This window comes from Periplaneta americana, chromosome 10 (assembly GCF_040183065.1).
Source record: "Periplaneta americana isolate PAMFEO1 chromosome 10, P.americana_PAMFEO1_priV1, whole genome shotgun sequence".
In the NCBI taxonomy this organism is placed as follows: domain Eukaryota; kingdom Metazoa; phylum Arthropoda; class Insecta; order Blattodea; family Blattidae; genus Periplaneta; species Periplaneta americana.
In genome coordinates, this window is record NC_091126.1 from 132,511,576 (window position 1) to 132,538,538 (window position 26,963).

General features: G+C 35.5%; 1 protein-coding gene across 1 annotated transcript in view; it reads left to right on the forward strand.

Moving 5' to 3' along the window:
* The first annotated feature begins 1,804 nt into the window (after nucleotides 1-1,804).
* The window catches only part of LOC138708034 (uncharacterized), a 34,424-nt gene continuing 9,265 nt past the window's right edge, over nucleotides 1,805-26,963 (forward strand). Inside the window, exons 1-6 of the mRNA XM_069838152.1 lie at nucleotides 1,805-1,891; nucleotides 12,912-12,991; nucleotides 18,835-18,964; nucleotides 20,291-20,377; nucleotides 20,574-20,690; nucleotides 24,992-25,117. Coding sequence (XP_069694253.1) covers nucleotides 1,841-1,891; nucleotides 12,912-12,991; nucleotides 18,835-18,964; nucleotides 20,291-20,377; nucleotides 20,574-20,690; nucleotides 24,992-25,117 — 591 coding nt within the window. The 5' untranslated portion in view covers nucleotides 1,805-1,840. The remainder of the gene's footprint in view (nucleotides 1,892-12,911; nucleotides 12,992-18,834; nucleotides 18,965-20,290; nucleotides 20,378-20,573; nucleotides 20,691-24,991; nucleotides 25,118-26,963) is intronic.

Below are 26,963 nucleotides of genomic sequence, written 5' to 3' on the forward strand. Positions count from 1 at the left end.
AAAGCACCTCTGTATCTCCATGGAAATGTAGCGACAGCACAGAGAGTGGGAATTTTTATGTAGAATAATAATAATTTTGTTATTAAACAGAACAGGAAGCGTCTGCATATTTTCTCTAATGTTACGAAAAATTAAATAAAAATATGTTATTATAATGGAAGTCGTTCAGCATTACGCATCAGATTGAAGTCAAAGCGACATAAAGCTGTGTGCATTTTTTATTATTTCCTTTCTGTAAATCATGGACTCACATCGTTATTATAAAAACTTCGGAAGTTACGTGTTCGATCCAAGATACGTAAAAAGTCAGTGCTGCACTGACACAATAAGGGTGATTCCCCGAAAACATTGCACAATGCCTATGAATACAACGCATTATATAATAATTTATAACGTATTTATTATATTATCGCCTACATCTGTAACACCGCTGCCCATGTCGGACAATGGCCTGATCATGTTTAAACCTGAAACACTTTTTTTTTAACGGACACAGTGGTAGCTTTGTAACCTGAGTCCATCACGATGTCTGGATTTTAAATACATGAGTTGTATCATATTAAGTACATACAGTATAAAAATATTATGTTGTGTTACGTATACCACACAATATAATTCACTCATACATAATGTTCTGTCAAATGGCAGGTCTTTCACTGCAAACTCAGCATTCTCCAATCATTCCTATTTTCTGTCTTCCTCTTTGTCTCCGCATGCGATCCATACATCTTAATGTCGTCTATCATCTGATATCTTCTTCTGTCCCGAACTTTTCTCCCGTTCATCATCCTTTTCAGTGCATCCTTCAGTAGGCAGTTTCTTCTCAGCCAGTGACCAGTATATTCCTTTTTCTTTTTCTGATCAGTTTCAGCATCATTCTTTTTTCACCAACTCTTTCCAGCACAGCTTCATTTCTTATTCTGCCTGTCCATTTGACAAGCTCAATTCTTTTCCATATTCACATTTCAAATGCTCCTAGTCGTTTATCTTCACTTCGTCGTAATGTCCACGTTTCTCCCCCATATAATGCCACAGAAAGCGCTTAACTATTCTCTTTAGTTACTTTTCCAGAGGTCCGCAAATGCTTCTTCGTCTTGGACATGGGTGGGCAACTCGTGCTCTCAAAGTGTGAATACAATCTCAGTGCAGGTCGAACGGACTAGCTACAGCATATACTACTTCGGATCAAATTTCTACACATCTAAAGGTCAAAACTAAAATTCTTTCAATCACTTATTATCATAATACACTGCCTTCTTAAATTTACTGAGCTTTTGGCAATTAAATAAATGGTTTTCCCAAAAGACGCTATGAAATATTTCATATAACAACAAATTTTAACTCCAAAAGGAAGCAAAAACGACCAAAATTGTATTAAACTGTTTTGTTCGAAATATCTCAAAGAATAACCCTCTGAAATTAATTACATTACTTACAGTTCATCGTGTATTGGGTTATTTTACGACGCTGTATCAACATCTAGGTTATTTAGCGTCTGAATGATATGAAGATGATAATGCCGGTGAAATGAGTCCGGCACCGAAAGTTACCCAGCATTTGCTCGTATTGGGTTGAGGGAAAACTCCGGAAAAAACCTCAACCAGGTAACTTGCCCCGACCGGGATTCGAACCCGGGCCACCTGGTTTCGCAGCCAGACGCGCTGACCGTTACTCCACAGGTGTGGACTTCATCGTGTATAATCAAATTAATGTTTTACAGTCCTACACTGAAATCTGAACAAAAACACTGGCAAGGCCACTGGACTCCACTACAGCTATATAAAATAGTGCATGCAAGCTATTCGTTAACAGTGCGTCAGGTTAACAAACAGCTAACACCATGACTCGTGCGTGCCTTTTCATCTGCCTGCTGTTGCTGGTACTATTCAATGTAAGTGTTAAAAATAATGAGCAATTAAATTCTCTGCAGTTAAATTTGAACATTATTAAATTATTATTATTATTATTATTATTATTATTATTATTATTATTATTATTATTATTATTACTATTATTAGTAGTTATTATTATTATTATTATTATTATTATTATTATTATTATTATTATTATTAGTAGTAGTAGTAGTAGTAGTAGTAGTAGTAGTAGGTCAATGATGTCAACGAGAGCGCAAACGTGCTCACAGCCCGAATGCGCATGTAAGACACTTAGGTACATTTCACTGGTGAACACAAGGGTTGTACATTACACATTGACGAAGAAGTCGTTCAGTAAGTTTCAGGCTAACTAGACTCTTGACTTCGTATGTAAGTGAAAGATGAGCTGATGCTCTTTGTTGGTTTGTGGAAATTATTTAGTTACAAAGACAAGCAGTGTCGAACGCCTGAAATTATTAGTTCATCTACAGAATGATATAATATTCAAATTAGTTTGTTTTTATTGACATTAAATAGTAGTAAATATATGTGAAGATATATTGTAGAGCTTCTTCCTCACAGCATTGTATTTATGTTTACAGAATAAAGTACAAACAAAAGTGAGTGCTGCTATTGGCGTAGACTCATGACATGTCAGTTACGAGTTGTGTCTATAAATTGTTCAGATTTCCGTACATAAATTCTCAGTTTGACGACGTTTCTTACCATTACGATATCCTTCGGTTAAGCCAAGAAAAAGTTCTGTCCAGGTATTTTGAATTGCGTGAATACTTGTCAGAATTCATAATAGAAAAATAGAGGCAGTCCAGAACTAGTTGACTCTACATTGATCGAGGAACGTAACTTTCTCAAGGATATATTCGAGTATCTGAACGTTTTGAATTTGAGATCGCAAGGAAAAAATCAATTAATTTGTGTCAACAGATATTGTTCAGATGAAGATTTCACTGTGGATGTTACAGATCTCACAGCACAATTTTTATCATTTCAACGCTTTCAGTCATTGAATTCAACAGTATAAAATATTGCAATGTTTTAAAAAATATCTGTCCAAGTCCAGTCCAAGTTGGATTTATTTTTTGATCCTTACTCATCAATCCTAGCAAATATACCAACACAGTTACAATTGAATACCTGAATTGACAAACATCCGAAGTCCAAAATTTATCGAATTCGATTTTTTCCTAACAAGTTGTGTTTTACATAGGCTATCATTATGTAAAAAAGAATATCCTAAGTCCGACTTTAAACCTGTGTTTTGGATCATACAAATATTTATTTCAATAATCATAGTGCAAGCCTATATAGTTTCATGCAGTCCTAAAAAATGGTGTCGGCAAAAATCAGTAAAAAAGAACTTCCGAATTACGCGAGAAGTCAGGAATTCAAATTTGTTTCTACAAGTGTGATGATGCTCATATAAGTAGTACATGATTATGTAACAGTTAATAATAATTAGGCTAAATATAAGTCTCATTATGTAAAACTGCTTAAGTTAAAGAGAAGCTATGTTTATTATTTGTTATATCCTACTATTTTATAATAATTGCATTTATTAGAGAAGTACACGCTGCAAAACATGCTTTTATTTCATGTTTTCTTGTATGAGCGTAACACATTATCTATTACTGAAAAGCAGTTTAATTCATCTTGCAGTAGTAGGCCAATAGAGTTCATTTTGCTCACCCCTTCTTTTTCACCGCTACTGCCTGTAGAATAGACTCATTGGAACCCGTTAGCACTTGATAGCACGTAGAGTCTTTCGCGTGCTCTGACCTTGACATCCCTGTAGTGTGTAGTAGGTAGTAATATAGTAGTGGTAGTAGTAGTATTAATATTAGTAGTAGTATTAATATTAGTAGTAGTAGTAGTAGTAGTAGAAGTAGTAGTAGTAGTAGTAGTAGTAGTAGTAGTAGTAGGCTTAGTTAAAAAGTTACGTTTTATTTAACGACGCTCGCAACTGCAGAGGTTATATCAGCGTCGCCGGATGTGCCGGAATTTTGTCCCGCAGGAGTTCTTTTACATGCCAGTAAATCTACTGACAGGAGTATGTCGCATTTAAGCACACTTAAATGCCATCGACCTGGCCCGGGATCGAACCCGCAAGCTTGGGCATAGAAGGCCAGCGCTATACCAACTCGCCAACCAGGTCGACCAGTAGACCTAGTAGTAGTTGACTAGTAGCAGGGACGAATCAAGAATGATTGGGCCCTTTGACTAAAATGTAAAAAGTAAAACTTATGGCTTTTAGAGAAACCGAACGTTCATTGCCGCCCTCACATAAGCCCGCCATCGGTCCCTACCCTCAGCACCATCATTTCCCACCTCCCTCAAATCTACTTTAATACATTGTCCTTCCATCTACGCCTTCGCCTCCCAAAAGGTATTTTTCTTTCTGACCTCCCAACTATATAACACTTTATATGCATTTCTGGATTCGTCCATACGTGCTACATGCTCTGCCCATCTCAAATGTCTGGATTTAATGTTCCTAATTGTGTCAGGTGAAGAATACAATGCTTGCAGTTCTGCGTTGTGTAACTTAACTGAACATAAGGACGGATTTCACTCAGAGTCACACATTTATTAACACTCTTTCCTTAAATAGGCCTACTAGTCTCTGGACTCAGTACTTTGAGAAGGCAAAACCGTAAATTGCCTTTTCAAATCCAATATTCGCCAAAATTTCATGTTCATTATTCATCAAATTTAAATTATTATTTAAGTATGGTTGTGTCATGCAATTTCGTAATAAAATTGAAGGGTTCAGAGCCATAGAGGGCCAAGCGCCATTTATTAAAAATGGAGAAAACAAGAGTTAAAATGAAGTCATTACCATAATTTAACGAAACAATAGCAAGTAATATAAAGTATGCTCATTAAAATTAAATGATATGTCAATCTTCATTAAATTATGGAATATACTTACCTTTTGTCCCGCGCCGTGGCGTCGCGGTCTAAGGCATCCTGCCTAGGACTCGCGTTACGGAATGCGCGCTGGTTCGAGTCCTCATGGGGGAAGAAATTTTCTCATGAAATTTCGGCCAGTATATGGGACCAATGCCCACCCAGAATCGTGATACACATGGGGAGCTACGATAGGTAGCGAAATCCGGTTGCGAATGCCAGCTATAACGGCTGGGGGGGATAAACGTGCTAACCACACGATACCTCCATTCTGGTTGGATGATCGTCCACCTTTGCTTCGACATGTGGGCGTGAGGCCAGCAGCCGGCTGGTCGGTCTAGGCCCTTCACGGGCTGTAGCGCCACGGATTATTATTATTATTACTTAACTTTAACACTTGCTTTCTCCGTTTTTAATAAATAGCGATTGGCCAGCTATGGCTCTGAACCCTTCAATTAGTATTTTATAAATTACCTTGGAAAATGAACGTTCTGCAAGTGCATTGGGACAGGCAATGTCAAAAAAATTCTCATAACAATTTCCGACTCGAAGATGAGAGACCAGAGATGTCATGTATATTACATTATAATTTCAAATACAAGTATCTTTTTTGTTGCCAGTGGAGTTGAAATAGTTAATTAGAAATCTGTTACGGAATTTTCTTAATATCGGTACTTTCTTCCAGTTCTTTACCTTTCTTTCGCTTAGCAAAACCACATTATTAAATTATAAGAGGGAAGTGTGTTAAGTAGAAAAAAATAGTAATAAATAGGTAGACTCACTGACATGATCGCTTACGTTTTAAAGATGAATGAATACTGTCGGATGTTGTGTAGCATAACCATTTGATTATGAAATTCAATCGTTATTACAATTTTTAAGTAAAACTTCATTACATACTGTATAATTGTATAACAATATTCAGATACATACAATAAATTAATAAAGGAATATGGTAGCGGTAGCTGCGCTTTAAGTAAGACGAAAATATCATGAAGTACTGTGAGAGAGAATGAGGGAAGGCACAGATGTAGCTGAGATAGCGACAGAGATGCTAGTATATAGTCCGCTCGTTCATTTAATATCCAGGCGGTGTCAAAGAGGGCATTGTTTTGAAGAGATGTGATAAGAGTTTGTATATTGATTATAACTTCTCAGATGCCACTCCATTCGCAAGAAGCGGTACAGTAACATGATGCGTTAACAATTCTAATTGACGTTATCTTATCTTCATGTGGAATAAAAATCAATGTAACTGGAGTTAACTGATGACGACAAAAAAGGTTAGTAATTTTAATTTCAATTTTAATGAAAGGATGAATGTTGTCCCGCCCACTATAGGAGACATAGGCCAGTTTTACACTAATCCTAAACATATTTAGTATAACTTGTTGCTTGTGGACCATCCCAAACTCCGACCTTCACCCCTAAGAGCGCCAGTCCTTATATACCGTCAGTCAAGACCTTCTTACAAATAAAAACAATTGACAATAGATATATCAGTCGTGACAACCTCATAAAATATCCTATCAATTGAATAATCGATAATTATATTATATTATTACCCATTTCAGTGAGTACTGACGACCACTGCAAAATACGACAATTTGGTCCAGGGAGCATTCTCTTTTGGCACAAGGATGATTTATGTAACATGTTTCTAAATTATTAGTCTTTGAAATACCTGTACATTCTTTAATAAATTACTGAAAAACAAATGTGAATATAGGGATGTGGAGTGAGTACGAAATTATTATTATTTTTTGGAGCATCATTTTTACGTAAATAACGACAAATAAAAACTAACATGCCACATATTTCAAGAAATACAGGAAACAAGCATGAATATTATTCACCATTCTTAATGATCTTGGGATAGAAAAAAAACGTACGGAATAGAAATTGCATACAACTAATGTGCGTGTAATAAACAATAGGCAAACCATCTTCGATTAATCATTTCAAAACAACGTGAATATAACGTGGATTGTGTAGGAAAATAATTTCTTATATGTTGCTCCCAATGTGCATCATTGTTAACTTATGAAAACAAATGAAAATTAACATGGCATATAAACCAACGAGTTAGAAAGAGATATAAACACTATTTGAAGAAAGATAGGAGATATTAAGTAATATTCAGCGTTCTTAATTATCTTTGGATGGAAAATAACAATGAAATATGTAAAAAATAGAAATTACATATAGGCGAGCATATAAAAAACAGTAAGTAGAATCATATCCAGTGGCGGCTCCTGCATATTTCTTAAGAGGAGGAAAGAAGTTAACAGCACGAAATGACACCTTCTTGAATGAAACATGCTACAAATTAGCCTACATGCATACATGTAAGACCAGGTAGTGTTGGGGTTGACCTTCCCTTTTGTATAGCAATAATCTGTTCTTGTAAACTGAGTTTCCTAAATTGTCCAAAATATATTATGTTTTCACTTCCATTCATAGTTGAATAATTGCGCAAATTAACAATTTACAAGGAAATTCACAACTTCGTAGCATTTTTCGAGCACACTACAGCATCACGCGTGTTGGAAGAGACTAGCTACTAACTCGTAACCGGAACCGTTTTACGGAAGTAGAAATGGGAATGGGAAATAATCTGAGGAAAGCGAGAACACTGCACCCACCCACGTGGTCTATGTTGCCACATGTACATTTTACAAGTTCAGTATCACATGCTTTTAAAGAATGTCAGTTCTTGTAAAGTCATACTATCATTATTGTTCAAAGCTGCTGGTGGCCGATTAATTTTTTATGTTAAAAATGGTGTAGTTTGGAGTACCTTCTCTCAGTTTCAAATATATGTGTACAAAACTGACAACTTGGCTCTTGCCCTGTCTAGGAAACAATGAATAGAAGTGAATTTCAGGGGCCAACTACGTAGAACTACTTTCTCTTTGTTTTACACAAACCCGACTTTAACTTTCAAATATCCACGAAAGTTTCAAACCATGAATAGTAAGTAGCATATATAAAGTGGAATTAATAATATTTTTTACATAATTAAAAAAAAAAGTTTATATGGTGTCTTTCATAGCGTTGCGTTAAAACTGTTTTTGTTGTGCCTCCTCCTAGATGTGTTATAGTCCGGTTGAATGTAACATCGTTAGGTGGCAGCGGTAGCGAGCTTGCTGCACGACCAGTCGGTTTCTATTTCCCGCCCGTGACTGATTCAGAGGAGGATCTCCTCCCTCTCCGTTCATTTACTTGCTTTAAAGCTCTGCTTCTTTCTCTGGCCGCTAGTGCGCTGTTGTCTATGTGTGTTAACTGCAGTAGAGGAGGAATGGAGTGCCTTTCCTCCACACAGACAATCTCGCATCTTTCTCACAGTTTTCTACAGCACATGAGTGAGCGTCGTTTAAAACTCGATCAACCGAGTTTTTCTTATAGCTGAGAACTTAAAAATTATCGAATCTTCGTCGAATTTCAAGGCATTTATTTTATTTCGTATTTACTTTCAAAAGAAGAAAATGTGAGGAGGACGTTCCTCCCTTCCCTCCCCCGAGGAACCGCCACTGATCATATCTGATTAATAAGCTTAAATGACTCCAGGTTTAGTGTAAGAGTGGTCTATATCTAACGATGTCTCCCAGCAAATTACTTAATTCATAAAAACAAAAAAATCGTGTTAGAAGATTGAATTTGCGTATTTTCTCTGAAACTTTCCAAATATCTGTAGGCAGTCTTTTACATTAGATTGCCGAAAATTGGTTTATAGCGCAGCATTGGCAGTGATAAAAGTGTGGAATATTCGTTCAGTGGGCGGTGGATACTCTACATTGACTTTATCTTCTAATTTTAACCGTGAGAACGGAGTCTGAATCAAACTGTCTAATGTATTCATTCTTTCAAATACTTTTGCATACTTTATAATACTTTTACTTCATGGTGTAATGTTATACACACTTTTGTAAACGTACTTATCCACATTAAACGCTGTACATACCCTCACAAGCACTTTACGTTGAACTTATTGTATTATAGAACTTAAATTTTTAACACAATACTACAGACAGAATTGAACTGAACAGAAGGGCCGGCCCCAAGTAACGCTAGATGATTGGGAGGGTGGTGGGGGAAAGGAACGGGACAGGCTGGTGTGTCACAGTCCAACCTTTAGTGCTAAAATGAACTACGTACAGGGCGGACTCTCACGGGCCCAGTCAGTCTATTCTCTCGCAGAATTGCGTCAATGCATTTTTTGTCTTGGAAATCCATTAAAAAAGATGACTTTAATATAAAATATGCTGCACTATATTGTAATTTACGTTCTCAAAAATGGGGACCCGGGGCCGGGCCTCAATAGCTCTTACAGAGGAGCCGTCCCTGCAGAACTCTTTTAATGCACATGCGTCAATGTGATTTGATTCGAAAAATTTCTGACCGTCAAGAAATGGTTTTGTGATGTTTTTTTTTTTTATTCTGCAAGAACGCCTGAGTTTAATCAGCGAGTAGTCAGAGTTTGAAGTTATCGCTGCACAAAAAGTAAAGTCGATGTACTCATACCGATGGTTGGAAACTGCTGCAGAAACTAACCTAATAGTCTATCAATTAAAATAAAACTCACCTTAATGCTTGTATATCAATGCGCAGTCGTACGATTTCTCTAAGTCCATCTGCAAATGTTAATTTTATTCGAGTTTTTTTCCAACTCTGAACTAGACACTAAGAAGAATCATATTTGCGAAATGCTCGTGTAGGATCTAATGATGTTCAAATCTGCTGTGCCATTATAGTTCCAAGTGCCCTTTTCGACACCGATTATTTATTATACACGGCCAACACTAAAGCTTTCGGAAATAACTACTGCCACACAATCATTTATGTTCCTCATACCAACGAGTTTCATATCTTCCAGTGAAAATTTTTAGAATTTCACTTTGATTATTACAAACTTTATCCAAAGCACCGGTGTTGGTCTTCCAACATTTAACACGTTAGGTTTGTCGTCGTAATTCCATAGAAAAAAAGTTATGGAGTAAGAAACACACGAAATCATTTATTGGATTCATTATAATTCACGATATAACTATAATCTTACGAACAACCGTACACATCACACAATAATAAATTATAATCACATAAATACTTCATGTTAACATTCAAAACCATGCTATAATTAGTGATCTGACGTAAAAATCTGAAACAGCATGCATGCCAACACATCTCACTTCAAACAAGTGCAGAAAACTGTTGAAATCCCAGCGTTATGTTGAGAACACTACAAACAAATGTAGTCATAAAAAAAGTTGCCGCACAGGTACTCCAAAGTTCCAGAAAGGAGACAGTGCGCATGTTCAGAGGAGAAGCGATCTGGTTCACAAGAGGACTAGTTGGGATAATAAAATTACTTTTGTTTCGTTGTATGTCTGATCATGCGTACTGCCTCCTTTCTGGGACTTATAATAAAGTATCTGTGCGACAAAACTCTTTTCTAAGACTGTACATACATAGTGTTCTGCCAAATGGTTTGTCTTTCACTGTAAACCTAGCTTTCTTCAATCTTTCCTCTTTTCTGCCTTCCTCTTAGTCTCTGCATATGATACATATACGGTACCGTATCTTAATGTCGTCTATCTGATATCTTCTTCTGTCCCAAACTTTTCTCCAATTCACCATTCCTTCCCATGCATCCTTCAGTAGGCAGTTTCTTCTCAGCCAGTGACATAACCAATTCCTTTTTCTCTTCCTGCTCAGTTTCGGCATCATTCTTTCTTCACTCACTCTTTCCAACACAGCTTCATTTCTTATTCTGTCTGTTCATTTCACATGCTCTATCCTTCTCCTATCCACATTTCAAATGCTTTTGTTTGCTTCTTTTCACTTCGTCGTAATGTAATGTCCATGTTTCTGCTCCATACAATGTCACACTCCACACAAAGCACTTCACTAATCTCTTCCTTTGTTCCTTTTCCAGAGGTCCCCAGAAGACGCTCCTTTTTTATTAAAAGCTTCCTTTGCCATAGCTACCCTCCTTTTGATTTCCTGGCAGTAGCTTATGTTACGCTTCTTCTTCTTCTTCTTCTTCTTCTTCTTCTTCTTCTTCTTCTTCTCAACTCTCTGTTCTATCTTCTCCTAGCTTTCTATTACTTCGTCTGTTAATCTACTATGTGGCATGTAAATTTGCACTAGCACTAAGTCCAGTTTCCCTAGTGGTCTCACCATTATCATCCTGTCAGCTACATAACACGCTGATATCACTTTATCTTTCTTCTGTGGTCCTGGTAACTCAACACAATGACTACCTTTGCACTCACCATTTGAATAAAACAATCTAAATTCATCACTCACCAACTCATCACTATTTTCCCACCTCATTTCTGATATTCCCATCACATCCACTCTGTTTCTTTTCATTTCTTCCTTCAAGTTTTCCGACTTACCTGCTTGCAGAAGAGTCCTCACATTCCACATTCCAATTCTAATCTTCTTTTGAGAACACTACCTGACACGAGAAAGATGGCCAACACCTAAGAAGTTAGTTATGGTTGTGTTGCCATGGCAATCAACTTATCCCCCTCTGATCAGACATATTATTCTTGGATTCGTTAGGTCTCACCCTTTGGAACACGTCACAGCCTGTGGATGCCAGTAAATGTGTACAGTAGACTCTTGCTAATCCAGCCATTCTTTGTGCAAGAGGGCCAGAATAATAAGAGTGCTTAAATATGCCATTAAATTTAATGTTATAATCTGTGCCAACCACTCCACATGCACTACTAAATCAAGACAAGAAGTTTCCACATGTGGCCGGAGCATGTGTATGCATGTAAGTAACACAATATAACACTTGGCACCAGTGTAAATTTTCAAGAAAACTATTACAGTAGACGTGGTAGGGAGTACACTAGGAGGCTGGATTACTGAGGGCCGAATTAGCGAGAGTTTATTGTATTTCTTGAGCGGCCGAGCAAGGAGATAGGTTTTCGATAAATGTTAATGGTCACAAACAATGTAAAATTACACATTATAATTATATGATATAATGAATGTATTAACTTTGAAAAATTAGGTGTCTAGAGATTCAAACACATCAATGGAGAACCACCACTGGTCGAACAACATCTATAAAAATTTTAGAAATTTTTGCCTGTGTTTACCTCTTTCACTGAGGAGGAAAACTGTTGTTTCCAGATTTCTTAATAATAATAATAATAATAATAATAATAATAATAATAATAATAATAATAATAATAATAATAAAAATAATCATAGTAATAATAATAATAAAGTTGGCTTACCTACTTTGAACAAATGCACACCAAACTCTTTTGGAAATTCCCTTTGCATTTCAACCAAGAGTGTTAAATGTTTAAATGTTATGTTTTATTTAACGACGCTCACAACTGCAGAGGTTATATCAGCGTCGCCAGATGTGCCAGAATTTTGTCCCGCAGGAGTTCTTTTACATGCCAGTAAATCTACTGACATGAGCCTGTCGCATTTAAGCACACTTAAATTCCATCGACCTGGCCCAGGATCGGACCTGCAATCTTGGGCATAGAAGGCCAGCGCTATACCAACTCGCCAACCAGGTCCACTTCAACCAAGAGTTGATTGTCCATTAAGTTTAAATCAAATAAACAAACTGTCTACGAGAGTATTATACTTTTGTTTATTGAATAAATCGCAATATAGTGAATGCCAGTAGGGGAAGTTATCCCCACCCACATGAAATGTGCATTCGACACAACACTCGCCTATCACTTAGAGTGTCTGATGAGCTAGTAGGGGAAAAGTGGAAGGGGTCGTGGGCGGAGCTTCTACGTTCGCTATATTGCGATTTGCCCTGTTCATTTACCACTACGTACACTTTTCAACAGACAACATGGTCAACAGTGTAAGCCTATTAATTTTAGCCATGACAATCTATAGACCTACTGATTTGCACAGAGCCTATGCGATAATAAAATCCAATTTCAGGTTTACATAGACTTCCTCAAAGATTAAGATTATGAAGTTTTATATAGATTAATCTGTATAGTAAGTCGATATTGATCTTAAGAGTGAGGACAGAATAAAACAAAATTTACAATTTTCACAATTAGATGATATTTGAAAAAAAAATAGATTCTGTTTGTTTATTTTCAGGTTATTTATTGTGCAAAAACGATAGCAAGACCAGTACCAGTGTGTAATAGAGGACATTACTGGCGACAGCTTCAATCCAGGTACATACTTAAACAAAACACCTTTAAATGTGGAAATATGTTAGCAAATAAAGCCTCGTTGTTTTAAGCCTGTAAAATGTGTGCTTGATTGAATGTCACCATTTTAAGGGGAGTTGGTCGTTAACAGAGTAAAAATATGTACAAATTTTTAATTGAACAATTTATATATAATTTATATATATTCCGAGACTATCGGTATTCAATGTTCTTATTCAAATCGTGGCGTCTTAATGACCAATAATAAATTATTAACTTTGAATGCTGTTTTCCGAAGTCTACATTTTCCAAGTTATTATAATATAATTTGTAGAACTAATTAAGCTATACTTAAGGAATTTTCAGGCTACTGGTTTCTTATCAGCTGTATAATAATGCTAACCTATCAGATTTTTTAAACATACTAAAATTAACCTGACCTACATTTCATAATATGAAAGGCAAAATAAATTTTTAAACTACCTTACTTACTTACAAATGGTTTTTAAGGAACTTGGAGGTTCATTGTCACTTTCGCATAAGCTTGCCATCTGTTCCTATCCTGAGCAAGATTAATCCAGTCCTTAATATCATATCCCACCTTCCTCAAACCGATTTTAATGTTATCCTCCCAACTACACCTTGGCCTCCCCAAAGGTCTTTTCCCCTTAGGTCTTCCAGCTAACACTCTATATGCATTTCTAGATTCACCCTCATTATGTTAAGTGAAGAATACAATACATGCAGTTCAGTGGCGACTCCTGCATATTTCTTAAGAGGAGGAAAGAAGGTAACAGGACGAAATGGCACCTTCTCGAATGAAACATGCTACAAATTAGCCAGCATGCATACATTTAAGACCAGGTAGTATTGGGGTTGGTCTTCCCTTCTGTATAGCAATAATCTGTTCTTGTAAACGGAGTTTCCTAAATTTTTCAAAATATATAATGTTTTCACTTCCATTCATTGTTGAATAATTGCACAAATTAACAATTACAAGGAAATTCACAACCTCGCAGCATTTTTCGCGCACACTACAGCATCACACGTGTTGGAAGAGACTATAGCTACTAACAAGTAATCAGAACCGCGGAAATGGGAATGGAAAATATTTTGAGGAAAGCGAGAACACTGCACTCACCCACATGGTCTGTGTTGCCACATGTACATTTTAAAAGTTCCGTATCACATGCTTTTGAAGAATATCAGTTCTTGTAAAGTCCTACTACCATTATTGTTCAAAGTTGCCGGTGGCCAATTAATTTTTTATGTTACAAATAATGCAGTTTGGAGTACCTACTTTCAATTTCAAATATATTTGTACAAAACTGACAACTTGGCTGTTGCCCTGTCTAGTACACAATGAATGGAAGTGAATTTCAGGAGCCAAAAAGATCTGCGATACTAACGTAGAACTACTTCCTCTTTGTTTTATATAAACCCGATTTCAACTTTCAAATATCCTTGAAAGTTTCAAACCATGAATAGTAGCTTATATAAAGTGCAATGAGTATATTTTGATTTATAATTTAAAAAAAAGTTTATATGGTGTCTTTCATAGCTTTGCGTTAAAACTGTTTTTATTCTGCCTCCTCCTAGATTTGTTATAGTCTGGTTGAATGCAAGATTATTAGATGGCAGCGGTAGCAAGCTTGCTGCACGACCAGTCGGTTTCTATTTCCCGCCCATGCGCTGATACAGAGGAGCATCTCCTCCCTCTTCATTCGTTTACCCGCTTTAAAACTCTGCTTCTTTCTCTGGCCGCTAGTGCACTGTTGTCTGTGTGTGTTAACTGCAGTAAAGGAGGAATGGAATGACTTTCCTCCACACAAACAATTCGCATCTTTCTTACAGTTTTCTAGCAGCACATGAGTACGCATCATTTAAAACTCGATCAACCGAGGTTTTCTTATAGCTGTGAACTTAACAATTATCGAATCTTTCTTGAATTTCAAGGCACATATTTTATTTGGTATTTACTTTCAAAAGAAGAAAAATGTGAGGAGGACGTTCCTCCCTTCCCTCCCCCGAGGAACCGCCACTGATGCAGTTATGCATTGTGTAACTTTCTCCATTCTCTTGTAACTTCATCCCTCTTAGCCCCAAATATTTTCCTAAGCACCTTATTCTCGAACACAATTAACGTCTGTTCCTCTCTCAAAGTGAGAGTCCAGTTTTTAAACTACTGGTATTAAACAATTCAAATAAGACCATAATATTTAGAGGAACTGTATTCTTTCTGGCAAGATTGTCTTTTCTACTGGTATTTTTAAGTTCACATGAATAAAATTTCTTTGAAATCTGAAATTTAGGAAATGAGAAAATTGTACCAATTCATGTGCATGTACTGTAATATTCTTAATGAAACCTTAGTTACGCGGTATTTTATTATTTTTTTTTAGCGGTAAAGCAATGTATGAGAATTTATAGTGTATTTAGTGCATATTTGAAGAGCAAATAGAGTGGTCATCAGCACAGTGCACCCGCAGGCTAGCGTCTCTTACCCGCATATAAGAGACTGCACTATGGTGCATCCGTGGCTGCTGGCGGGTATGCTCTCTCCCGCTTCCTGCTGCATGATGGGGCATATTATGTCGTACTGCTTACCCTTTACCCATTTCAGCAAAGTGCTGACGACCATTGAGATAGAGGATATAATAAACAAAAATTAATGTAGTTGTGAGTATTAAAAACTAAGGTGGACAAAATAAAATGTACCGGTAGTTATATTTTCACACATTTTGCATCATTTAACAACCAACTACCCTTTATGTAATTACAGGCTTTGTTATCAAAATAATGTCGTCATAAGTATAAGTATATGTTTGCATATAGGTGATACGAAAACTGAAGTTTGGATGACATGTATTTTCAATTAATTTTGAATGAGACCAGAACGTGTTTCTAAAACAGATTACAATTGAACGTAATTTTGCAAAAGGGACCCAACCCACAGAAAGTAGGAACTGCTATTTTTAAGTTCAAAAATTTTTCTCGTGTTTGAAAACTAATTTACCAACATTTTTAAGTAGACCTTCTTCTATAGCTGTATTGATGTCATTAATCCATTATAGCCTCAAATATTTAAAAAGTATATAAAAATCTGGGTTGGTTTCTTTTTACAATAAAATGTTTATCTTTTCCTGTTGGTTGGTTCATTATGAATATGCGAAGGTTCCTTTTTGCAAAATTTATGTTAGTGCTTTTATATTAGCTTGTTCCGCGCAAGTCCTTAATCATTGGTTCATAGTGGAACAAGATAATCCTTCTTAATGGGATTAGAAGGCTGATCTCTCCTAACTCTGATAAAATCCATGGTAATTATGTAATAAGCATCGGACAGGCCATCTTCCAGCAGTAGAGATCCAGGACACAAACATTACCAGTACCAAATATATATAGTACTTTAATTAAATTGTCAACATTTTATTATTAACTTATTGTCAGATTCTTTACACTCTAATGGGAAAGTGTGTGCCCTGGATCTTTACTGCGAGAAAATGGTGGCCTGGCTGATGCTTACATCATTACCAATAGACCTACACCTAGATTCTCTGCTTCCTGGTCACATTATCTAAAAAATCACGAATTTTGGGTTGGTTCCCTTTTGCATAACTGCATCCAATTGTCATTCTAAGATATATTAAGTGGAATAATATTATAAATTTAATTATTAAACACTTTTTACACTGAAAATATTGTATTTTTGAAGTTGTTAATTGATGACATTGACACTAACATTCATATTCTTCCTCATTTACATAAAGTTTCACCTGATATCACTGATGACAACTGCAGTGCTTAACAAATTTCAACATGCTCTGGAGAGATGAAATTTTACATGCTCTGACTTGGTTTGATTTATCAAGGGCTGGATTTGGAATGGCTTGCTATGGCCCAGTGTACTTCCTATGTATATGATGATTGTCCAACCCCGAAAGGTGGTTTGGCTGGCATTCGTAAATCCGATGTTGATAGGTGGGCTATCCTGCCTCAGCTCTGACAGAGCCAGGTCCCATCCTCAGCATACTTTTAACTCTTGCAAATCATAAATGAAACGAGGGGAAGGAGGAGAGTGTTGTGGAATGATAAAGGGAAACAGGAGTACACTGAGAAAAACTCTCTGCAACATATGCTTTATCCACCACAAATTCCATTGCGACCTGGCAGGGGATCAAACCTAGGCCATCTGAACTGAAGCCCAGCACACTAGGGCATGAGCCACAGAAGCGGGAAAATCTATTATTATAATTATGTAATGATTTTAAAGAATGTGAAAACAACGGTTTTAATCAGTACAGACATGGAGTAGCCAATATTTTATTACTGTTATACAGACTGAAAGTTAAAGCAAAGAAGTTTAGTTTGACCATTTTCCATTGCTCATGAAAACTATATAAAAAAAAGGAATTTCGAATTTTGAATCAAAGAGTATTTTTATTAATTCCATGTAAAAATGTACGGTATATAGTTTGATTTATTACAGTGTAAGCCTATTAAATGCAACTGTCAAAATTATATAAACTTAAAAGAAATATAAATACTAACTTATAATATCAAGGAAGAATTTTGATTCTTTAAGTCTTACTTTCTAATAATGTAGATTGTTCTCATTCTTTTTTTTTTTTTTTTTTTTAAGAATACACGGAACTTAAATTTGAATTTACTTAACTGTTTGAGCTAGATCACTGAAAATGTATGCATGTATCATGCTGCACATTAAAAGCCTGGTATGCACAAAGTTTCATCTTGTTTGGTCATAAATTATACGAATTATTAATTTTCTTAATTTAAATTATATTTTGCAAAACCACAACAGCTACAAATTTCAAAATTTGTTCCGAAATTGCTCTGCATACCTTTCAAACTCCCAGAAACATAACTTGCTATTTAAATTTTTCCGATTATTCTCCAAGAGCTAAGAAAAAATTATTTCATATAGTCAAATATAAAAAAAAGGTAGAAATTGTGATGTCTAACAAGAAAAAAGAAAGATTGCTAAAAAAAATCTTGAGGTTTGAGGAAAATACTGATAGCAAATTTTATCCAAATTTGGAGAACAAATAGAATTTTTAGTAAAGCGATATGTAAGAAAAATTAAAATGTAGAAAATTGAATTTAAAAGTTTAAAGGGCCAGCCAGAGTGTACAACTTTTCTTTTACAAATGGCGGCCGAAACAACAGATTGAAGGGGCCTATCTGCATGAAAATTTGTGAAGAGGTTCTCTGAATCGTATGCACTTTTCTAATGTTATAAACGAAAACAGATTTTTTTCAACAAAATCGACAAAATTTCACCTCAGTGTATTCTTCAATAAACAATCTAATTGTTAAAGGATACTGCAACAAAATACACTTTTATACAACAATCTTGAAGTTAGCTCACAAGAACTCTAATCAACAATAATGAGACAATAACAAAGGTAACAATAGAAAGTCGAAGTTGGATATGACAACTTCATAATCTGAATGTTTGAAGTTAATTTTGCTTGAATAAAAATTTACATATCATTTTTCGTCTTCTTCTTGTATACGACCCTCAACAATTCTTTCCTTTTCTGTCTCCCCCTCCTCTCTTTCCTCTCTCTACCAGTTTTGCAGACTTCAATCTCTTACACTAATATTCTGTATTGCTCCATTCTTTTAATTTTCATTCACCATTTTTTCCTCTTCTCATTTATCTTTTTTGCACACTGAAAGAGTCTGTTGGTACTTGTTTGTGATGTAAGAGACTAATGAATTCAACTTTGTGTTCACATGCAGTAACATCAAACTTCTTTTCTGAGGTTACAAATCTTCTCCTAATTTTTCTGAGGAATTAAATATTAAGATACCAATAATAAATAAGATTCCATTCTTTTATTTAGCCCCGAGTCTATGGCAGCAATAAATTTCATGTGCGATTCAACATCTCTAGACAATATAGAAAGTGGGAATCCACAGTTTAGCAGTGATGCTTGTTTTGGATGTTTTTCTCGTGTCATTCATCAGGCTCAGGTAAGAAATCATATGAAATGTAGTTATAAAATATATTACTTTTAAAATGTGAGTTTTCGCAACCACATAACTGAACACCTGATGAAAAAGTAACAAGTCAGAATGCAAAAAATATGTCAAGTTACACAAAAAATGCATATGTTGACATTGTTCCATGGATTGTAAATTTTATAAAAAGAAAACTGAATACATAATCATCCATAAAGTTATTCTTATTTACTGAACGCTCTAAGTGAAACTAACAATATTCATGAAAATCAGAGCGGAAATCTGCAAATGATAACTGAAAACATAGGTTCACTTAATATACGCATGTCCTGAATAAAGTTACTTCCGTAGCTTACATGAATGGAAATTTAAAAAATGACAGTAAGAAATCAACAGTTTTCGGTTTAAATTAATTGAAGTTTTCTTCTTCCTTATTCATAATGATAAAGTACCAGTACTGTAAATGTTTCACATGAACTAAAAATGTAAACTTTTTAGAAACACACTCAAAAGATTTTTAAGTCATAGATTTTTAAACTGTAAGAACTTACATCTGTCACGGGAGTCTTTGGAAATAATGACATCATATGCCGAAATTTAACAATTGAATTACCGGTAATAGTGAGAATTTAATACTAGTAGTTGTCTTGTTAGTAATGTTCAGTGTAACTATTTCAATTCATTTACGAAATGTGTAGTCTAGTTACATGCCTGACAAATTTTGTAGGTCATCAAGCAAAGCACATTCAGGAACTGTAAACATTAACATGAATACTGTGCACTAGGGTGTATCATAATACTGATACAATTAAAATCTATTATTCTAAGTGAGAAAATGACAAAGTGGGTGTTTGGAGTTTGTGACGACAGAAAAGACTAATGTTCAATGAGGCATAGAAAATGAATTTTACAATATTCAAGCTCCTGTGCATGGACATAAATCCTGATCTGTAAGAAATTCTATACCGGTATGCATATCTCGTTTACAATTTAAATATCGAACACTTCTTTCTGATTGTAAAATTTGTTAAAATATATTTAAATTTGTGGAAATATTTTGTTGCAAAATTCATAAAGATCATTGCCAATTCCAGTTTACAATACGCAGAGACAAATAATCTGTGTAGGAGGTTACTCCTAGCACCAGTAGGGATTCTTCGTATAGTATTAAGATATAATTTTCAATGTTAAGTCTTAGGCCTGATTATTATACTAAAAAAAAAAAGAAAATAAAAAAGGTAATATCAATTATGATAACAAACGAATAATTATTGCTAATAAACCATTGCTGTTTTCCTCTGACTTACATTACCACTCATTATTATTGCTGTGTTTCAGAATGAAATGTTTTTAAAGGATTTGAGTTCGTGTGCAACAACTTACCTCCAGAACACACCCTACCAGCAATGTGCAGATGAGCTTTTGGTAAATAATGATACAAACTTTCTATAATTATGGAGATATTTAAAATTTGAATGTGAAAGAGTGAAAAATTAATTCTAGCGACAAATATGCACTAAAATATTCTAGGTTAGACTAAAGCATTGATTCGAAATAATGTTCTTACTATTATTATTATTATTTTTTTTTTAGAAATTATATTAAAAAATTCTCATTTCAGTATTCTGCTAATGGCAACAGTACCGAAGAACTACCGGTACCTCTAAGCTGTCAGGCTCAAAACAATATTTTCTGTAATTTTGAGAAATGCATTCATCACAATGATAAAATTAGTCTGGTAAGTATTATTACTAAAAAAAATACCAGTATTATATTTTATCATGAGGCTGCCATGGCAGTCCAGTGGCTAGAGTGCTGGACTCATAATCCTGTGGACATGTTACTTGTATGCGGGTAGGACATGTCTCTATTAGGAGCTGAGGCAGAATGGCCCACCTATTAGCATCTGATTCACAAACGCCACTGAGGCCACCTGTCGGACTTGGATAATCTTCGCATATTTAGGACATACAATAGGTCAAAGTGTACCCATGTATATTGACTGGTCCTGAGTCGAGCCCTCGCAATTCCAGCCAGCCAGCCAGCCAGCCAATTATGTGGCCAGGGGTTCAATCCAAGTATATTCCATTTTTGACTTGTGTTGGACAAGCCCGTGGTTCAGATAACAGGTTTCATTCTTCTTTCCCGGGAGTTCTGGCTCCCTTGTGACATCCCAACATCCATAATAATTTCACCTCATTCCAGGGTGTAGTCTAGACCAGACTCCTATAGCACATCCTGTGCAAAAACTCTGCTGGTAAATTAGTCTACACAACTGGCTTCATATGGGTGAATGACGAGGTGCAGTAACAGTTAGCGCATCTGGCCGTGAAACCAGGTGGCCTGGGTTCGAATCCCAGTCGAGGCAAGTTGCCTGGTTGAGGTTTTTTCCGGGGTTTTCCCTCAACCCAATATGAGCAAATGCTGAGTAACTTTCGGTGCTGGACCCCGGATTCATTTCACCTGCATTATCACCTTCATCTCATTCAGGCGCTAAGTAACCTAAGATGTTGATAAAGCGTCGTAAAATAACCTACATAAAATATATATATGATTTATACAATTTTTTGTGACATTAATCATGTAGATATGTTGGCTGGAATTCAGTTCCAAAATAATGGTGAAGATAATTGTCAATAAGTATCTTAATTTAGTGCAAAGTTATAATATCACAACAAAAATTATAGGTACTGTACCTGTACTATAAAAGTTATTCATATTACAGGCTAGGGAGGTACACGATGTAGCAGGAGGAACCCATTTAGTCCCAATGTCCTCAAACGAGGACAGTATAGATTTAGTTTATTATTTTGCCTTATAATAGTTAGAAATCTATTTCGAGTTCTCGAACCTTGAGATATTAACTAATCCCTATTTCAGAAATAAAAATGAACTTGATTTTAGTTCATGTTTTCATGTAATTTATTTAAATTTTTTTGTATTATTTAACGCAACTACACAGTAATCATCAAAATATCATATAAAATAGGAGTGCTGTAATTTTACAGTTGATCTATAAATGTGAACAGTATGAGTAACAGATAAAGCTAATGTACAAATACTCGCGAAAAAAATATTTCAGTTCCTGTTTTACTGGTATAAAAATAGCTGTCCTCAATTGAGGACAGTGGGTACCTGAACTACAATAAATTTCTTTTGATGCTAATATTGCCATTGGAGTAATGAATTTATAATACGGTATTTGTTTTATTATTTGTTTTGATTGTTGCCACTGATTTGATGTATTATATATTATAGAGAGTGGTTCAGAACTTATGTTACAGAATAATATAGTACACAGAGGTACTAAAAAAAAAAATTATTAGTCAGCAATGTATGTCCTGACTTTGCATCAGTAACAGTGCTAGAGTTACTTTAGTGTTGGCTAGCCAATCATTCATGCAAGGTCCAGTGACAACGTGTAGTATTGCATGTTACAGAAACGATTCAAAATGTTGTCCTCTTGTTTTATATAATAGTGGCATTGCCGAAGCACTGACTGCTAAACGGAACAAAAGTCATACTGGAGCCAAGTGGTGCATACATATTCTTCCAGAAGCTGAAATCTTATCTGCATTTGAATGATATTGCATTGTTAGACGCTCAAAATTCTGACAAGGATTTCAATGTCCGTCCATTGATAAAATGGTCGTAAAATAATTTTGAAAATTTTCTAACTCATGTGTGATCTTCGCTCAATAGGTTTCAGGGCAGAGGAACGGTTAGTGAAAACAGAATGAAGAAATATCCTCTAGAGAGCAATAAAGAGCTTCAGAAGAAAAGAAGGGAAACTTGTGATTTCAGATTTGACTACCAATGAACTTTTAGTTTTGAAGTGGAATGACAATATTCGAGGTAGAAAGTGCTATTTGCCGGTCCTCACGAGAATCCTTGATATGTCTGTATTAAATGCACTGTGTCTCTGTAAGAGGGTTCTTCCTAATGATTCACTGTCCTTGTTGAATTTTTGAAGATATATTGCAGTTTCGTTCATCAAGTCGAAACCACCACCTATCTCATCATGTACAATAGTTCGAAAAGTTGAGGTGGCAGTTATAATCAAGGATGTGAGATACGATGGCAAACATTACTTTCTTAGCAAGCGAGATCAACAGAGATGATGTCAGAGGGAAGGCTGTAAATCGAAGCTCCACACATATTGTATGAAATGTAACACTATGTCGTGCGATCAATGTTTTCCTGTCTTTCATCTCCGAAAAAAGTAAAATTTAACAGTCTGTAGCGCCAAATTGCACAAAAGACAGTTAAAAACATAGTATTGTTATTATATAAGAGTCTTGCTCATCAGTGATACTATAATAAATGTCTGTACCAAATTATGCTAGTATGTGTCAAAAGTAGTCTTAGAACCCACTGTCCTAAAAAGAGGATGGGCCGATAAATGACTTCAAAAATTTTTTGTCGGCAATTTAAATATATGTAAGTGATTTGTACGTATTCCATATCGTAAATACAAAGTTTCAACCCAACGTTTAAAGAAAAAGTATGGGTTAAGGCAGGCAATCGGCTTTATTAGCAATAGAAATGTCAGTCCTGCATAGCCACTGTCTTCACCCTCGAGGAAAATTCTCTTTTATTTATTTCCATTAGAGGCTGCATAGACCCTACGGTCATAGTGCAGCCAGAAGGATTATGTAAATTGGAAAAATTAATGATCTAATCGGGAATCGAACCCGCAACCTTTGGCTTTAAAACCTAGTCTCTTAACCAGTACAATACCACGTGCTCCAACTTCTGATTACCGGTACTAGTTGGAATTTATGTTGTTACTGGTACATTAACAATTTACTGTAGATCAGAGAGTGGAGTTTACAGTAAGGGAAAATAACTATAATAGCTTGTGGGTCAGAGTATGGGAAGTGTGATCAGGGAAAAGTATAAGAGAAAATCACATTCTTTCTGTCAGTAAACGAGCCTTTGTACACCTTAATTTTTTCACTTTACCACAGTGATCACACCCATTGTTTTTATGTGCCATTATACAAATTGAAGGTAATTATTTACTTTAGCCGATCATGCATTTTCTCGACTAGATTTATTCAGAATTCCTTTATTCCACTTGAGAAATATATACAAACACTAAAATTGAGTGGAAAGAAGTAATTTTAATTTTATATAGTTAGTTAATATTTAAGATTTTAAAATATTTAGTCTTCAGTGGACTTCAACGTAGGGTATATTTGACAGGGGGTGACAGAAGTTGGTGTCTCTGTATTTGGCACATATTAATGGTACGATGTGTCTGATAGGGTTGCACTGTGTTTTACTTTTGCCAGCATATATTTCCGTAAATATTGCCTATTAAAGGTTAGATTAGGTTAGGTTTGGTTAGGTTAAATAATGGAATAGTTGAGTGATAGCCGACAGAAGACCAAAGACTGTGATAAAGAATGGGTTAGATGAGGGGATAACTGACAGGAGACAAACTTGCCTCTTCTTTTGCTTAAGATGGTGCAGTATTGAGTTTTTAACAATTTATGTACTGTAGTTAGTCAAGGTACCAATAATTCTACGATTTCTTGAAAAATGAAGTAGGCCTAGTGAAAATTTTTCGTGATACTTTACTCCAAATTTGTTAAATTTCAGATTTTTAGAACTGCTGCAAGATTAATCCAGTCTCTATAATCATATCCCACCTCCCTCAAATCCATTGTAATATTATCCTCCCATCTACGTCTCGGCCTCCCCAAAGGTCTTTTTCCCTCCGGCCTCCCAACTGACACTCTATATGCATTTCTGGATTCATCCATATGTGCTACATGCCCTGCCCAACTCAAACATTTGGATTTCCCTCCATTGCATACATCACCGACTAGCTACATATTATACTAATCAGATTTCAGATGTATACAAACAATAATTGTTCTTCCTCTGGCACATATCAAGTAAAATGTACTGCCTGATAATAGATGTACCGAACATATCAGACAGAACCTCAATCAGAGATGATAATTTATGGAGGAGAATTCACACACATAGATGTGCATTCTTTGCATGTGTCAATATATTCTGTTCCAGATTCAAAGCTGCATTGATGAAGTGCAAAGCAGTGCTGGAAACGATACTGGTGTGGAAATGAGTCAAGTAGACATGTATATTAATACAACAGCCTGCATATTGTCCAAGATCAGATGCAGAAATAATGTAAGTTTTTAAATATTAACTCTTACAAATGAAGAGTCCACTGCAAGAATGATGGATGTCATTTGGAATACATTTTGCAGGAGAAGCAATTGAAAGTTTGAAATGCTTAGCGCTCAAAGCTTAACTGTGATTTTCCGATCATTACTGGACAATGACTATCAGTGTTAATGCCATACAACTCTCTATGTACATTCTATATGTCTTAAGCTATGCATTGACAGTCTTGGTTCATTTTCGACAAGAAAGTGACATCCATCATTTTTGCAGTGGACTCTTCAAATATTTTCATTTCAATAATTTGCACATAAATATTGGTTACAAACAACGGCCAGGGACACCGAAAAATCTGCCCATCTTCTTATTATTATTTATTATCATTTGTATTTCGAATATATTTGCTGCATATACAAATTAAGACAGGACATAGCTGAATTTGTAACATTAATCAAATTACATTATGTTTCTTCACTCTTAATATCCCTGAATTGAAAAATATCATTAATCTTTAACTTAGATGCAAGAAACTCTATCACACGTTACCAGTATTATGTTAGTCTGTCAATTTACTTTAAATAATTTTATGGTAGTGCTGGAACTTAATAATGTTACAGAGAATGATATAGTTTACTCCGGGAAAAATACATTGTACATAATAACCATGAGAAATCGTTTGAGGGTTTTTTCTTCTTTTTCAAGGGAAAACTTTAGACATAAATTCCCTGGCCACCCAGTTCGTGTAGAAAAACCAATACTGAATTTAGTGAACAGGTTTCTGTGAACGATGTTATGTGAATTATGTGTCACATAAGATGGACAACACTTCCAGCAGCTACTGTGAGGAAACATAGTACTAAAAAGTTTAATCCGAATAAGTGTTGTGAGTTTGTGGATGCAAGCAGCAGTGGTAGTGCACAGGATCTGTCACTGGTCAGCTGACAGAAACACGGGAATGTTTGCTGGGACTCACTATTGTTACAAGAAAAGGGCCTGTGTCCGAAAAGATATATCTGTGTGGCAACTGTGTCGTTTTGAATGTCCCATTATGACCTCATAGAATTATAATTCGATTCTGAATAGTAATATTCAAAGTATTCTGGTTTGAAGAAATTGACGTAGGGAAGGAATCAAGTTTAACTTTCATTGATCATGGTTGATGTTCCATTTCTGTATAAAAAAGAGTCCTCAGAACAGTAGTGGCTATTCAAATGAAGAAGGTGAAGAACATTTCACTTCTAATTTTGCGAATAATTTAATTTAATTATTTCATGTATTAAATTATTCCATTAAAAAAACTATAGCACTATAAATCAGTGTAAATCTGAAGTACAGTATCACTAGATTGTTTAAATGTTCCTGCTGTTGTGTAACTTTCACGTCTCAGTTCCTTGAGGAGCAGCAATGCGGTAGTAAATCTCAAATTTAAAGCATTATTTTGTTCTTCTATGTTAGGGTGGTTGCTATGACAACGACTGAGACATTTCCCCTCTCACTTCTATATTCTTTCACGAAACGTGTGTTGCTGTGACAAACATGTATTTGATCTTTGCTGCGACGAACATGTATTTGGTCTTCAGCCCAACCGATGTGCTTTCTAAAGTGGGTTAGATGGAGATTTACGACTACTTGTCTGTCCAGCAACATGGCATGTGCAAATGCTGGGTAACTTTCGGTGCTGGACCCCGGACTCATTTCACTGGCATTATCACCTTCATGTCATTCAGACGCTAAATAACCTAAGATGTTGATACAGCGCACAGTGTGCAATATTCCCAATCTGGACAAAATTAATTTCTCACTTTCCTTTGGTCAGATTTCGATGAAACTTTATATTCAAGTTTATATCAAC